This window comes from Lissotriton vulgaris, chromosome 4_1, assembly GCF_964263255.1.
Source record: "Lissotriton vulgaris chromosome 4_1, aLisVul1.2, whole genome shotgun sequence".
In the NCBI taxonomy this organism is placed as follows: Eukaryota; Metazoa; Chordata; class Amphibia; order Caudata; family Salamandridae; genus Lissotriton; species Lissotriton vulgaris.
The window spans coordinates 226,405,995-226,423,097 of NC_141691.1; the positions used below are offsets into that span (position 1 = coordinate 226,405,995).

The window sequence follows — 17,103 nt, forward strand, 5'->3', positions numbered from 1 at the left end:
GTCGGAGGGTATTCTTTTTCATTTTGGAGAAAGAATCACACTGTAGATAGGTTTACATTTTCAGGGAGTCCAGGCTGCCACCAGCATTTAGCCAATCAAAGGGGTAACTACAAGTAGCTGCAATGCTTAAAATGGTAAATATGTTAAGACTGAGTTGCCAATTTCATTGATTAATTAAGTGCAAATATGTCTGTAATTCTGGGGGAACACCCTGATATTTTTTTTTAATAAGAGGAGGAAGGGGGAGGCATTAGAAACTTTCACTCTAAGCAGTAGTATACAAATTAATTGAACTCCTTCGCTGCTGGGTGTTTTCCCCCGCTGTGCGGGGAGGGGGGCCGCGTGCGGCGCCGCTGTGCTTGTGACAAGCTCGGCTCGTCATGAGGCACAGTGCAGCTGCACTCAAGACGAGCGGAGCTTGTCACAGCCACACCCGTTTTCGAACGTTCAGCACAGAATGGAAATTATCCCCGCGTGTGAACGTTCCAACGGCCGTGACGAGCTCAGCTCGTCATGAGTGCAGCTCAACCGTGCCTCATGACGAGCTGAGCTCGTTATGAGCATGGAAGAGGTTAATACACTTTTTGTGATAGAATATCCTACTATAAAGAGTAAGCCACGAAGGGACGCTAACCAGCGTGCTGAATGAAAATTTTCTGCAAGGAAATGAATCAGCAAAAGTTTGTATCTCATTCTAACTACTGTTAGCCTCTTATATTGTGAACTGAAAAAGGAAACTCAAAACTGAATTAGGGTGTATGACATGCCAGAAGGTTAGACATGCAGCAGTACTTCTCCCTATTCTTTCCTTCTTACCTCATACTTTGAATGGAATTCCTTAAATCGTTGTATACAAAGGAGTAACATTAGTTGCAAAGTAGCGGACACATTTCTAAAATCAAAAACAAAAAAGCACTTTGATGCAAGAGATCATCATCAAATCTCATGATAAGATCTTGATTATTTGCAACCATAATTAGTTTTGAGTATTTAGGAAAAGCAACAAGATTTTTTCAAAATACTTCATACAAACTCTTCTGCTTCTCCCATTTTACATACTCTATATCCAAATGTGTATTTATAGATAAAATGTAATAAATATACATGTGCCCTTTTATGTAACTCTTTTTCAAAATAGATCAATTTTGATTGACATCACAATATTCTTATTAAGTGAAACCAACCTCTGAGTCACTTGAATCGGAACATACGCCATCTGTCTCTAAACCACCATGACCTTCCTCTTCAGCGCGGTCATCCCAGTTACTCCTATAGCAGACCTCAAAGTCACCATCAAGACAGTCAGCATCAGGGCGTTTGCAGTGACTTGATTTCTTAAATTTATTTTTTATTTTTTTCAATCCACCTAGAACACCTGGTAAACAGAACATTGGTCAAATGATAAACCTGTGAAAGCAGTTTTTCTGGGTGACATTATTATTTAATAGATGCTTTTAGCTCGTCCAACTATGATGTTTGATCATTCTTGTGATCTTAACTTGAGAATCAATTTCAGTTCTTTTATTCGCTTGCTTACACACATCCATATATAGAATAGTTCTTAACAGACATGACTTGATCAAATTGTATGGTCCTGAAAAGTTTTTTCCCTCTCTGCCCTTAAAAACGAAACGTGCCTTATATAAAGCACTGAATAGAAACAATAAATATTTATGAACGTCATTTGGTCATTGAGGCCTCCAAAGTATTTTCATATGTACACAGTAATCAGATTTTACTGGATCTGCCTCATGTCCCTGCTCCCGTCTCACTGCAGGTAAAGTTTAACAAAATAAGGATAAAACCGAAATGTTTCAAGGCAAAAAACTGTGTACTTTTTCTGACAAACCTGTCTGGACTCTTCACTTGATTTTAGTTACTGTGTTGTTTTACAGCAGGTTAGTGCAGCAACTACGACCTGCTTTTATTAGTCTGTTTACACCCCAGCTATCCTATTGGTAAAAATATATACATGCTAAAACTTGTTGATAGAAAGTCCTAATGAATGATTTTATATATATACTAGCAGCCCGACCCAACGTTGTCCGGGTATGAATTGCTGCCGGCCAGTAGTATATTGTTTTGTAGGATTTCGTTTTGATAGCATTTCTTATCTGTGACAGGCCTGTGAAATGCTCCGATTCACAGTGCACTCCTGATGCACTTAAGAGTGTGCGTTCAGTGGTGTGTGAACTTGAGTGTCCCTACTTTATTTTTTCTTGCAATATTATATAGCGCGAACTCGACAACATGGCATGAGCACAATTTACCTTACAGAACAACACATTCATTTGTGGTAGGCACAGGGAGACAAAGCGATTTGCCTGGAATCACAGGATGTTGAGGTGATGCGAGATTCGAACGTAGCTCCCCAGCTCTAATGTTCGCAATTCTAGAACTTGTGGCGGGAGGTGTGTCTAAAAGTGTATGTCGGTGTGTTGCGTGTTAATCTAGGTTCCTGATCGATACTGTGACCTTATGCCCCTATTCGGCTATAAATCCCTTTATTCCCTATATGGGCATAACCGTTCAAGTGCGATTTTCTGAAAAGTCATCTCTGGCCTCACATGAACAGAGCCACATTCCAGCATGACTCTCTGCTACTTCCTTTGCGACCAATTAGTGCAATGACAGAGCAGCAGTCACTATCTGATATTCCTAGATAACACTCCGAGTTCTTCAACAAGATAAAAACTTAGCAAACCTGGAAATCCCCGCTTGCTATGTTTTGATTAGTAATGGAACTCTAATGAGCAACTGATAACTATCACTCCCTAGTGACATCTTTAATTGACGTCTTATGTCCAGCAAACTTGCGTCAAACCCGGCACCTGTCAGGTATAAATATTACCAACGTTGCCTTAAGCAATGTTCGTTGCCTGTTGCTGATGCCAGCTGCCTGCATGACCCTGTGTTGGTAAATCTAGCACTCTGTCGCTGCAGCCTGCTATCCTGTGGTGGTGAAGCTGCTGATACCATTATCGCCGCCAAAGCGCGACCTATGGTGCAGTACGCTTAAGGAGCTGAACAGCCGTCCCTCTGCGAAAGACATCCAGCAGATTCCAGCTACCCGCGGACGCTGTCCCCCCTCCTTCCTCGACGCGCTGAAGAGAAGCCGCTGCCTTTCTCGTGCAGAGAAATCCAGTCCCGGCGCTTCCGGTTTACCCTCGTGGGTGACTGGGATATCGAGAGAGACCCCTGAAGGAGATACCAATCCTCCATCATTCTATTCAGAGGTATGGTGTTGACTAAACCCTTAGACGAGAATTCTTGAAACAAACCTTGGCAAAACCAACTTAACTTAAGCTACTTACTTACTCCCCTTTTCACATGTTAGGCTTAGGTCAGGCACACTGGGGTAGGCTTAGTTAGAAGCACCAGTTGAGTATGTTAGCCTAATGTATATATGACTGTATATATGTTTTATTACTTTTAAACCATTGTATGGCTAAGAAACCATATCAATGCTTTTACAGTTCTATTTCGCAATACTTATCTTAATGTACGTACTTTTTATAATAACAATTATTGCAATTGTGGCAATACATTTCTCTTGTACGAGAAGAAAGACTGTTCAATAAATGTTAACCTTTATTGACAAACGCCCGTCTCTCTATTCTCTACATCTCGTGAAAGTAAACTGCACTAGACTGACTGAGTGAAATACATGTCTATTGTTTCACACGACCCTAGAGATTGACTCTTGATCTGAGGAGCAAAGTTGTCATGTTACACGGTTGTTGGAAAACTGAATCCCTTCTTGTCTGTGCCAAGGAAGCTGATCACTTCCTATGCAGAGAAGAAAGTTTCCAGTGACCTCTGAGCTAGTTGGTAACACAACCCAATTAAGTTTAGCATAGTCAGTGGAGGCCTGGAATATCCGCAGTTCCACGTCGATACTACTGTTTATGTTATTCCAATGCGCAGGGCCTAGTGGGAAACTAGGAACTACACTACATGGCGCCCAACGTTTGGTAAGGCGATAAACTAACGCAAGACAGTAGAGTAACTCAGTCGTGCATATTTCACACAGACCACTTTCTCCCGTAAATACTCCAATAGACGTCTGGAGTGGGTGAAAGGTTAAAATCCGCCCGACCTTAGTAGGAAGAGATTCCTATGTAAAGCTCTGGTTTATTCAACGTTGAAGGATACAGTGTTCCAAAATATTGTGCACCTAATCTTTGTCTCCTTGGAGACCTACTCTGCAAACCTTGCATTTATACAATGTCAGTAGAAAATAACGGAACCACTGGGGGCGCAGCAGATGCGACTCAGCAAGGTCCCGAACACACAGACCCGGATGCTATTATCATCCCGGTCCACTTAAGAAGATCTATAACGTTAAAACTTATAGAAAACGGACTGACACCTCAAGGTGGTACAGTAATTTTCGTGATAGAGGCTCACGAGTATCGGCAGACAGAGGTATTCTATTCATGGATAAACTTTCCAGCGGCAAACGCTACAACACAAGAGTTTCACTATTACAAAATAGAGGAACCTCCGGGAGAGTACGCTCCTTTCGAGGAGATTGAAATCCCACTTAAATTTCAAGAGCACCTGCTCTGGTTTAATGGCGCCCTAAAACACAATAATCACATAACTAGGCTCGGTCCTCTAGGGAGACCAGGAGCAACGTGGCCGGTTCTAGCCAGCTACACACCACATCCTGACATTGTAAGAATGTCAAGAGAAGAGCTGTTAGTACAGCTAAACACATTAATAAAAATACATAGGCAATTAGTCCAATATGTAATGCGGACTGCAACAGTCCAGCCAGCTGTTAATTCACACCAGCTAACCCCTCACCAGGGGAACACAAATAAAATTACACCACAGAACATACAGTCATGTCTTGGTAAAACACCCGTAAAACGGGAACAAATTCCTTTCTGGTTAGCACAGAAAATCACTCAAATAGAGGCAGTATTTCCTGATACTACCCCTATTGAGAAACACAGAATCTTGACCATCTGCCTTCCTATGGGAATCGCACCACACGTGGAGGACTGCGACACTTGGGGTACAGTCTTTGCTTCCATTTACACAAAAACACACGGTGTTCCGTCTATGGCGGTAATACCAGAAGTGCTAAAACAGATTCAAAATGAATTTGGTCCAGAGCCCGCTTTAAATCTAGGTATGAAATTACTGAAAGACTTCAAGCAGGTCTCGGCTATATTATTAGCCAACATAAAAGGAGAAGCAGCATCTGTGGCGATTCGCCAGAAGGTGAGGGAAACAGATATAAAAGATCCTGTTGAACTTGCAAAAATCATAGAAAAGTGCTATGAAGAATTAGGTAGAGACAGCTTGGGTGGGAAACCGGTAAAACCCCAACTGCTCGAAAGTCCTGAAAAATTATTTATTAAAAATAATTTAAACACTCCTAAAAAGAGCTGGGATGGAAATAAACAATCCACTCCCAAGGAAAAAGTTTTCCAGTCCAGAGGAAGGTCTCCTCGACGGAGGGAAAGAACTCCGACTCGAGAACGCCAGTCTCCCCAGAGGGAGCCCTCTGAGAAAAGATATAACCTTAGAAATAGGGATAATCTGAAAAAACCTGATAGATATCAAAGTATTGATACACGTCCCTCTCGATCTCTTCCACAGAATTCGGAAAGAAGAGGACGGTCAGACCCAGGAGAGCACACCAGGTCCAAAGACAAGGAACCTGCTCAGAGTAAAAAATCTCAATTTCCTAAAAAGAAGGTAGCCGGTATTAGAGTAATCAACCATGCCGAGAATACTGAGGACACAGTTGAAAAACGGGGAGTGGGCATTGACAATGTTGGACAGTGCAGCAGAAATCAGTATAGCGCGCAAGAACTTGATGAGTCATCTGGAGACAGTGGACACGAATGAATACATTCAGGTTGAAACTGCCGACGCCAGACTTAGCGAGCCCCATAAAATATACGAAATAACATTGCGTATGGAGGGTGATAAGACTAGGAAAATTAAGGGTCTATTTTGGGATAAGCTCTCAAAAGGCTATGATATTCTGTTAGCTGAAAAAGATTGGCCCCCGGAGTTTGTCAGGGAGTGCCCTCGTGGCGAAGAAGTGATTATGCCTGCCTTCTCGAATCACATACCGATTCACAAAAAATATACATATGCACGGAAATGGGCAGTGGCCCAGGCACCTGCATTATATAAAAATCATGTAGGATGGGATGAGGATTCACCTCCTCACAAAATCCAACTAAAAAGTGAACCAACTGCCCAACGGCAGTATCCCATAAAGCAAGAAGCTAAAAAGCAGGTCAGGGAGATCTTAGATCAACTTGAGTACCAGGGGGTGATTGAAACATGCACCTCTCAAATGAACAATCCTTTGTTTCCTGTCTCCAAGCCAGACAATTCATATCGTCTAGTTTTGGACTACAGACACCTTAATACATGTTGCAAAACTTTTGCAGTACAAAACTCGCATAGTGCAGCCCTAATGAATAACATAGTTAGGAAAAAATATAAAACGACATTAGACATATCTAATGGTTTCTTTTGTCAAAACATTGCACCAGAAAGCAGATATTTGACCGCTTTCTCCGCATTTGAGTCGCAGAAAAAATTCTGTCGACTCCCACAGGGGTTCAAGAACAGCCCAGGACTATTCTCAGCTAGGGTAACAGAGTTACTACAAATCTATGATGATGAAGCATTGTCTTACGTAGATGATATTTATCTCACAGACGACGACTTGGATACTCACTTGAAGAGAGTGAACACCATTATACTTGGGTTCGCAGCAGAGGGTTACAAATTCAACTTTAAAAAGTCCCGAATTGCCCATCTGACAGTACTATTTTTAGGGTACGAATTATCAAGTGAAGGGAAAAGCCTAGCGGACAACTTTTTAGAGAAGTGCGCTGTACTCCAAGCTCCAAAAACGCTGAAGAATTTACAATCCATTCTAGGTTTTCTGAATTTCGGAAGAACTTACATCCTAAATTACGCAGAGAGGGTTAAACCTCTCTACGAACTAATAAAACCTGATTTTAAACAAATCAATTGGACTCAAAAACACACAGAAATTTTGAGATCACTGCAAACAGACATGTTAGCAAAAACAAAATTAGACACACGTGACAACACACGTGATCTTGTAATCCGAGTCATCCCAGGAAGATGCGGATTCACGTACCTAACCTCTAATGAGGGAGAAAAGGTACCAATTTCAATTAAATCTCACTTGTACACACAAGCAGAAAAAACATTCAGTCACACAGAAAGAACTGTGAACGCAGTGCAAATCGCATTAGCAAATGAACGAGAACTAGCACACGGCAAAAGGATTAACATCCTCACAGCGGAATCCGCCTTCGAAGCGCTATTCAGCCCAGTAAACCTGCCTACAGTGTCACTGGATCCAAAATGGATACAGTGCATAGATTCTCTAGGAGCGGTAAACGTGAAATACTATTTCGCCCCGCAATACGAAGAACTGAATGATTTAGAGTATGAAGAAGAATATCCTCTGCCAATCGAAATTCTGCCTCTCCCGCTATATGCCTGTATAATCTATACAGATAGCTCTGTACAGCATTTCAACGTAGAGAGAAAATCCTACGACGCAGCATGTGCAATCATTAAATGTCGTTGGCTGTGCGGTAAAATCAGACCGAAAGTAACAAAAACTGAATCTGTAAGAAAGTGTTCGATTCAGAGAACTGAAATCAGATCTTTAAAGATGGCGCTTGAAAATGCAGAACGCGAATTCCCGACACTTATAGTGTGCGATTCTCATTTCTGCGTCAACTCTTACAATAACAAACTGCAGAGTTGGATCAAAAACGACTACAAAGATGACACAGGTGCCACAATAAAGCATAAATTGCTCTGGAACGAGGTAGCTCTTTTAAGTAAAGAACTACAAAAGACTCACGTGATTCACGCACAGAGTCTTCAACGTGATGGCGTTCACGTTGCAGGGAATTCATTGGCTAATACAGCCACCGCGGAAGCAACTAAACCGGCTTCCGTAGCCACAAAAAAGCATACAGATAAATACATAGACGGGGAAACCATGCTGGCAGTAAAAACGACCGTAAAAGGCGATTGTGCAGCAGTACCCGTAAACTATCCACTCAATTATGCATACATAATCGATGCAAACTCCGTTCCTTTTGCTCGAATCCCTGGAGTGGGGGACAGAGTAATTCCAAACACGAACAGGAGAATATTTTTAATAGCAGACGCACATATGGGTTTGGGTCTGAGACACCAAACAATTAAGGTTTCTCTGACTGAATTACAATCAGTATACTGGTGGCCGGGAATGAGTGTAGAACACCAAATATATGCAAACAACTGTGAAAACTGCAATAGGGATCGCAGTAGTGAACCATGCTACCGGCTACCAGTCAGAAAGAGCGTAACGCTGCCTGCACCCCAACCTGCGTCCTATTAATTAGTTAAGGCTAAAAGCACTTAAAAAATGTGGCCCCAGCGCTCGGCTGACGCTAGAACGGTTATAAAAGATTTGCGAGTCTTTATCGGCACATACGCAATTACCACGTTCCATTCTGACCAGGGTCCTGCTTTCAGCTCTCGAGCCTATAAGGAGGCCATGGCTAGCATGGGAATTGGGTTGCGGTATTCTTGTCCGTCGCACCCCGAAGGGAATAGTGTGGTAGAAAGAAAAAACCGGGACATAAAGCAATCTATAACAGCGAAGGTATTAGGTTCAGGCGCTGGGTGGGTCAAACATTTAATAAGTGTCCAGACTAGTCTTAACAACATGCCAAGAAATTCTCTAAAAGGTTTCAGCCCATACGAACTATTGTTCGGAATTAGAATGCGAGTTCAGGACCTCGATAGTCAGATGTCAGTGGTACAAGAAGAAACCATCAATCAATCAATCAGTGACACTTGTAAAGCGCGCTACATACCCGTAGGGTCTCAAGGCGCTGGGGGGGGGGGGGGGGGGGGGGGGGGGGGCGCTACTGCTCGAACAGCCAGGTCTTCAGCTTCTTCCTGAAGGAGAGGTGGTCTTGGGTCAGGCGCAGGTCGGTCGGGAGGGAGTTCCAGGTCTTGGCGGCCAGGTAGGAGAAGGACCTTCCTCCTGTAGTCGCTCTTCGGATGCGGGGGACGGCGGCGAGGGCGTGGTTGGCTGATCGGAGGTGGCGTTTGGGAGCGTAGAAGTTGACTCGGCTGTTGAGGTAGCTCGGGCCTTGGTCGTGTAGGGCCTTGTGTGCGTGGGTGAGGAGGCGGAAGGTGATTCTTTTGTTGACGGGGAGCCAGTGAAGGTCTCTCAGATGTCCGGAGATGTGGCTGGTTCGTGGGATGTCGAGGATGAGTCTGGCTGAGGCGTTCTGGATCCGCTGGAGTCTCTTCTGGAGCTTGGCGGTGGTACCGGCGTAGAGGGCGTTGCCGTAGTCCAGTCGGCTGGTGACGATGGCCTGGGTGACGGTCTTCCTGGTCTCGGTGGGGATCCACCAGAAGATCTTCCGTAGCATGCGTAGGATGTTGAAGCACGCCGAGGAAACGTTGTTGACTTGCCTGGTCATGGAGAGGGAGGAGTCCAGGATGAAGCCCAGGTTTCGTGCATGGTCTGTCGGTTTGGGTGCGGTGCCCAGGGCGGGAGGCCACCAGGAGTCGTCCCAGGCGGAGGGTGAGGAGCCCAGGATGAGGACCTCCGTCTTGTCCGAGTTCAGTTTCAGGCGGCTGGTTGTCATCCACTCGGCTACCTCTTTCATCCCTTCGTGCAGGTTGGCTCTGGCGGCGGCGGGGTCGTTGGTCAGGGAGAGGATCAGCTGGGTGTCGTCGGCGTAGGAGATTATGCTGAGGTTGTGTTTGCGTACGATGGCCGCGAGGGGGCTCATGTAGACGTTGAAGAGGGTGGGGCTCAGAGATGATCCTTGGGGGACGCCGCAGATGACTTCGGAGGCCTCTGACTTGTACGGTGGAAGGCGGACTCTCTGTGTTCTTCCGTCGAGGAAGGAGATGATCCATTCCAGCGCCTTGTCCTGGATGCCGATGTTGCTGAGGCGCCGTACTAGGGTGCGGTGGCAGACCGTGTCGAATGCCGCGGAGAGGTCTAGGAGGATGAGGGCCGCTGTTTCTCCCTTGTCCATCAGGGCTCGGATGTCATCGGTGGCGGCGATGAGGGCGGTCTCGGTGCTGTGGTTGGCTCGGAAGCCGGACTGTGAGGGGTCGAGGGATCTGTTCGTCTCGAGGAAGGCGGCCATCTGCTTGTTGACGGTCTTCTCAATGACTTTGGCTGGAAACGGGAGGAGCGAGATGGGGCGGTAGTTCTTGAGTTCGGTGGGGTCCGCTGTGGGTTTTTTGAGTAGAGCGCTGAGTTCGGCGTGCTTCCAGCTCTCAGGGAAGGTGGCGGTGTCGAAGGATGTGTTGATGATGTCTCGCAGGTGGGGTGCGATGACAGCGTCGGCCTTGTTGAAGACGTGGTGAGGGCAGGGGTCGGTCGGTGATCCGGAGTGGATGGAGTTCATCGTGCGGATGGTGTCTTCGGTGCTGATCGGGGTCCAGGCGTGGAGGGTGGTGGTGGGGGGCGGTTGTTCGGTCATGGTGTGCGTTGGTTGGTTGTTGAAGCTGCTGTGTATGTCCGCGATCTTGTTGTGGAAGTATGAAGCGAGGGAGTTGCAGAGGTCTTGCGATGGGGTGATGTCGTTGTTTCCTGCGCTGGGGTTGGAAAGCTCTTTCACGATGTTGAAGAGTTCCTTGCAGTTGTGTGCGTTGTTGTCCAACCGGTCCTTGAATGCTGTTTTCTTGGCGGCGCGGATCAGCTGGTGGTGTTTCCGGGTGGCGAGTTTGAAGGAGGTCCTGTTGTCCGGTGTCGGTTCCCTTCTCCAGACTTTCTCGAGGGCTCGGCAGTTCTTCTTGGAGCTCTTGAGTTCGTCGGTGAACCATGGGGCCTTCTTGCTGCCGGGTCTGCTAGGCGGGGTCCTCAGTGGGGCGAGTTCGTCCGCGCAGTTGCTGATCCACTTCGTGAGGTTGTCGGCGGCCTGGCTGGGGTTCGCTGAGCTGGCAGGAGGGTGCTGGCTCAGGGAGGTGGCGAGCTGGTCTGCTGTGATCTTGTTCCAGCATCTGCGGGCGGCCTGTTGCTGGTGGTGGTGGGTCGTCGTTCTCTTGAAGGTGAAGTGGACGCAGCTGTGGTCCGTCCATTGAAGCTCAGTGGCGTGGCTGAAGTCGATGTCTGTGCTGGAAGAGAAGACTGCGTCGAGTGTGTGTCCGGCGAGGTGGGTGGGAGTGGACACCAGTTGCTTGAGTCCCAGGTTGGCGAGGTTGTCGAGCAGGGTGCTGGTGTTGCGGTCGTTGTTGTTCTTCAGGTGGAAGTTGAAGTCCCCCAGGAGGATGTAGTCAGCGGAGGGGAGGGCATGCGGGCTGACGAAGTCGGCGATGTCCTCGCTGAATTGTGTGCGTGGTCCAGGGGTCGGTAGATCAGGGTGCCTCTGAGGGTGGTCTTCGGGTTGGTGTGGATCTGGAAATGCAGGTGTTCGGCGCTGGTCAGGGTGGTGTCGGTGCTGGTCGTGAGACGGATGGTGCTCCTGTGGACGATGGCGATGCCTCCTCCCATCTGGTTGGCGTTTCGGTCCCTCCGGACGATCTTGTAGCCCTCTGGGATAGCGATGGCGATGTCGGGAGCTGAAGAGGTCCAGGGGGTCGGTAGATCAGGGTGCCTCTGAGGGTGGTCTTCGGGTTGGTGTGGATCTGGAAATGCAGGTGTTCGGCGCTGGTCAGGGTGTTGTCGGTGCTGGTCGTGAGACGGATGGTGCTCCTGTGGACAATGGCGATGCCTCCTCCCATCTGGTTGGCGTTTCGGTCCCTCCGGACGATCTTGTAGCCCTCTGGGATAGCGATGGCGATGTCGGGAGCTGAAGAGGCGTTCATCCAGGTCTCTGTGAGGAAGGCAACGTCTGGGGCTGTGGCGTCTAGGAGGTTCCAGAGTTCGATGGCGTGTCTGTGGACGGAGCGGGTGTTGAGCAGGATGCACTTGAGGTGGGTGCTGCTGGTGTTTGACTTGGCGGGTGTTGGTGCGAGGCAGGTCCGGATGCAGGAGAACTTGCAGGCGTGGCAGCTGAAGGGTCCGTGGGAGTGACGTGGTGTGGCTTGGTGGCACTCTGGACGTCGGCCGGTGTTGAGTGCGTTGAGGGTGGCGGCTGAGTACGTCCTGCGGGTCGGTCGGGGTCAAAGCACTTTGATGTAAAGGATCGTTTGGCTGTTTTACAGGAACTGAATGAAACAAGAAAATCATTAAGCAACATAAAGTTAAAGCAACAGCCAAGTACCACTGACGAGGCACCACCCGCAACAGCCCCAGCAAGGCCTGTCTGGATTCCAAAGATTGGGGATCTAGTCAGAGAAAAGATCGCGGTTAAGAAGGAATTTGGGCCTTCTTACAGAAAAGCAGTACCTGTCTTAGCAGTCACCGGAACAAGATCAGTTGTGCTACCGCCCCTTGCTGGTAAAAAGGAGAACAGAGTCGTGTCTATCGATCTGGTAAAACCACAAGCATGTGGCCTATAATCAACAGTAGGCCCAGTGGACTCCCAAGAAACAACAGAATACCCAAACTTGCAACAATCCAAGAGGTTCAAACTGAAAGACTAATCACATTCGATCAGGCTGCAGTGCACAATGAAGGACTATGCAATAATGCCATGGAACTCGTGCCTCTTGAAACACAGATTGAAACAGTTCGTCAAGAAACAACACCAATCTACAATGATGTGGCATCAGAAAGTGCTACCGAGAGACAGATTGAAAGAACAATCCCATCAATTGACAGAACTGCCTCTGGTTATTTCATCAACTTCGACAACTTCTCTGAAGATCTGAACGACCCCGAAGTGATGCCAGAAACAAAAAAGTCTTTTAAAGAAAAAGCAACAGAACTCTTTCATCAACTGAAGGAAATCTACCTTGTTTCCCCTTGGCTAGAGTTCTGGTTCGGTCTAGGTGTATTTTTCCTCCTGCTTTGGCTCATCATGGTACTGTGTTTGGGAAAATTCATTGAGGGAAAATATATTACAATGGACACAGCAAGTCAGAACATCAACCTAGTCCTGAAACCACACAGATCATCCCACGTGAAGAAAAGAGAACTGTCAACAGTAAATGTCACAGCAATTCCAATACCTGGTGGGGTAGTATGGGAGAAAACAGACTATGAGATATATGGTCCGGTCGAAATCCTGAAGTATCCTCATCAACTAAAGGTTTCCTTAAGTGACTTTGTGACACCAAGTACATTCTCTGATGATTGGGACTTTAATAGTATTAATGACATGATGTCTGATTTAGTAATGTCAGCTAGATTCACAGATCATGATTATTTACAAGGTTCATCTAGTTATGAACAATTATTCTGTTACACCCACTATGGGGATCATTACTTGCATAAATCTGCACAGCCTAGAAATGTTTTTATGTATAATCAATGGGAACATTGTTCTACACCACCTAAAAGCAGTTCTAAAGCATTTTTTGAGAAATTCAAATACTTCTCAGGGTTTAACACCAGTGATGCAGAAACATTTTATTACAAACTGTTAGATAAAACAGGAATGAAAACAATGCTAACAAATTCTAAATTGATATATTCAGAAGCATTTTATGACAAAATGAGGACATTTGGTTTTGATTATTGGAAAAATAATATTGAAACGAAAACAATCTGGGGTACAAAAGATTGGCAGGTGCAAGGCATTGAAGCACTATTTAGAACCTGCATGATACCAGAACAAATGTTTTTAAATGACACAATACACCAAACATCTTGTCTTGGCTTAGCTAAGAACAAAGACCTTAAAACACCGTCTATACCAAAGCCAATACCTGAAAATGTAACCGCAGATATTGAGTTAGGCGTGTCACAAATTTTACATTTCAACAGAACACATCCTGATTGGAAAAAGTGGTTAATCTGGCCTATAGACACAAATAGCTGTCAAGATAGATTCCTGAATAAAACACAGGGTTTAAAAATGACCAGATTAGACTCAAGATATTCCCAGAGACAACATCCAGGGATTATAACAACATACAGTGTAGGGAAACTCTGCCTCGAATGGCTTACTTCATCCACACTGGCTGAAATTAAGCAACACTTGTCTTTATTAAAAGATGGTGCTGATTTGCGCGATTTCATTCTTGGACCACGCAAACAGCGTCAAAAGCGTTTCATAGCGACCGGCATCTATGCTGCTTACAACGAGGCTTGGAAAGTAAAGCAAATTGAAACTGCTGAAAAAATACGAGAAATCGATCGTATTAATTTGGAGAAATCACTTTCTGTGGTAGACAATGGGTTAACGACTCTGTCTTCCAGAATATATTCGTTGGACAATATTGTATCCTCTGCCTTTGATGTGATAGACAGAGATTTGCTAATGTTACAACATGGCCAGTCTCAATTGCGTTCTATTATAGAATTAGGCTGGACGCTGCAAAATCTTCGTTCAGGCTATGTGCCTTGGCGTTTAATCAACACAACGTTATTATTTTCTAGTTTTAACCTTACTGAAAAACAGATCAGTTTGGCACAGAAAGGAGCAGACTATACAATCCTGAGCATCGAAAAACTCGAGAGATTACCATTGACAATGTCAGAGAGTCCTGTCATTGAATGGATAATACACGGAATTATCACAATTCCGATAACAACTTTCCGATTTAAAAAGTGCCTTGAGTACATATCTGCTGGCCAGTATGAACAATTGGGTAAAGGATATGTAAAATCTATATGGAAATTACCATACACTCATTCTTGCTATAGTGACAGTGACAAAAATTTATTTCTTAGTGGTGAGAACTGTAAACATTCACTAAGCGGTATACTTTTGTGTCAGGGTATTAATTTACACGGAGCATGTGATGGAAATTCAAACAACCTTTCATGCCACCAGCTAGTCACACCTGCAACTCAGATAGAGCCCTTCTTTATGCAACTCGCAAACGGGAGTTACATTCTTAGAACGGATCACAGATGTTGTGGCCTGACGCCAGGGAAAAGTTATCTAATAGAAGTAACGTCCATGGTCAAATGCTGTATGCAAGCATTGTTCCCGAGTGGGCCTCCAGACATAGTGACTCCCATCTGGCCTCGTCTGAATCTCTATTCTATACGAATTGATACTTTAAGCAAAATGAAATCTGTACTTTTACAGACAACAGTGCCTATAATGTCATCTAAAGAGACGTATGATCTTCTAGTTGCAAGGACAGCTACTGAAATTCATGACCTATTATCAACAAATTGCCCCGTGCATTTCGTAGAAATGTTCAGCCAACTCCTTAACATGTCTAGTGCAACAAGCATCCCAGGCATATTTAAGACAGTCTTTACGGGACTGCTAACACCCTTCCAGGCAATTTTGGGAATCTTTCCTAATTTTGTGCACTCCATTTTTGGCAGCATACCATTATTTTTGGGACTCGTCGCAGGGATTCTATTTTTGACCCTCCTGCTTCGTTATGGCAAGCCTCGGCTCAGACATAGCTCCCATGGGAATGGAAGAGACAATCCTAGCAATGCGCTACCGGGACAGGATAACTAACGTCCTTGGATTGGCCAGGCTGAGAGATCTAAACATGACCTGGTTCCTTTCATTCAGACCGATATGGCAAAATTGCATTTTACCTGTGCTACGGTGTATGCTTTGCGGCGATGAATGCGTGTTGGACATCTGTCTTTCACTTCCATCAGCAGTACCAATGGACGTCGATACTTTGCTCAGTCCAATAACGGCTCACGCATTGTGTTGTCCCCAGCGGCTACCAATCCTGATGATGGCATTTGTGGAGACTCCTGTACTACAGCCAAGTGGTAACAGTGGAGCGAGTGACAAAAGCAACATCATCCAGGTACAACGTTCTGTGAGCATTGCTGGTCCTGCCTTCGATGACAGCAATCATTCTCACACCTGCCAAGTTTCAGCGCTATCTAATTTGGTTGAACTATCACCTGAATTTGTAGACCAATTCTTTGAGAGCCTGTCTGATACGATGTTCTCACCCGTACAGAAACAATAACTTTTAAGAAGCTTTCCGACACACAGCGTTCCCATGAACTCTGAATTCGGCCTTCAGTTTTGAACAACAATAACTGCCAAGAGCTTTGGAAATTTTTTTTCTTTGAATTGGACAATTTTTCTAATATTGACCTTTTTTGGCACGAACAAATTCTTTGCTTAACGTAAAAACTATTCTTAAAGAACAGAAGCTTCACACTTCTATTTCTAAACACATCTAGAGACATAACAACATAACACCAGCCTCTAGCACACATGTTATTACAATGCATTTTTATGTGATGATTTATCTCGCATTTCTTCTGTCAGAGATACTTCATGTGTAATTCTTTATGCATAATCGTTCATTGATTTCATATGCAATAATTTTTTGAATGATTACTATGCTTTAAAAAAACGTACAGTACCTAAATTCCATGTATTACAAGTACGCCTATTTCGAATGCATTTATGTATTTTGGGGTGGGCAATGTTACACATGCATCTAATTGCTTTAGTTTTAGTAATTTTGATGGACATTAACCCGTGGAGTGGGTGTTGCGTGTTAATCTAGGTTCCTGATCGATACTGTGACCTTATGCCCCTATTCGGCTATAAATCCCTTTATTCACTATATTGGCATAACCGTTCAAGTGCGATTTTCTGAAAAGTCATCTCTGGCCTCACATGAACAGAGCCACATTCCAGCATGACTCTCTGCTACTTCCTTTGCGACCAATTAGTGCAATGACAGAGCAGCAGTCACTATCTGATATTCCTAGATAACACTCCAAGTTCTTCAACAAGATAAAAACTTAGCAAACCTGGAAATCCCCGCTTGCTATGTTTTGATTAGTAATGGAACTCTAATGAGCAACTGATAACTATCACTTCCTAGTGACATCTTTAATTGACGTCTTATGTCCAGCAAACTTGCGTCAAACCCGGCACCTGTCAGGTATAAATATTACCAACGTTGCCTTAAGCAATGTTCGTTGCCTGTTGCTGATGCCAGCTGCCTGCATGACCCTGTGTTGGTAAATCTAGCACTCTGTCGCTGCAGCCTGCTATCCTGTGGTGGTGAAGCTGCTGATACCATTATCGCCGCCAAAGCGCGACCTAT

At 45.2% G+C, this 17,103-nt stretch overlaps 1 protein-coding gene across 3 annotated transcripts in view; it reads right to left on the bottom strand.

The window, feature by feature from the left end:
- The window catches only part of LOC147718601 (uncharacterized), a 408,142-nt gene that overhangs the window by 193,558 nt on the left and 197,481 nt on the right, over positions 1-17,103 (bottom strand). For all 3 annotated transcript variants that reach the window (XM_086918560.1, XM_086918561.1, XM_086918562.1), the window contains one exon: positions 1,185-1,375. In XM_086918560.1, coding sequence (XP_086774686.1) covers positions 1,185-1,375 — 191 coding nt within the window. The remainder of the gene's footprint in view (positions 1-1,184; positions 1,376-17,103) is intronic.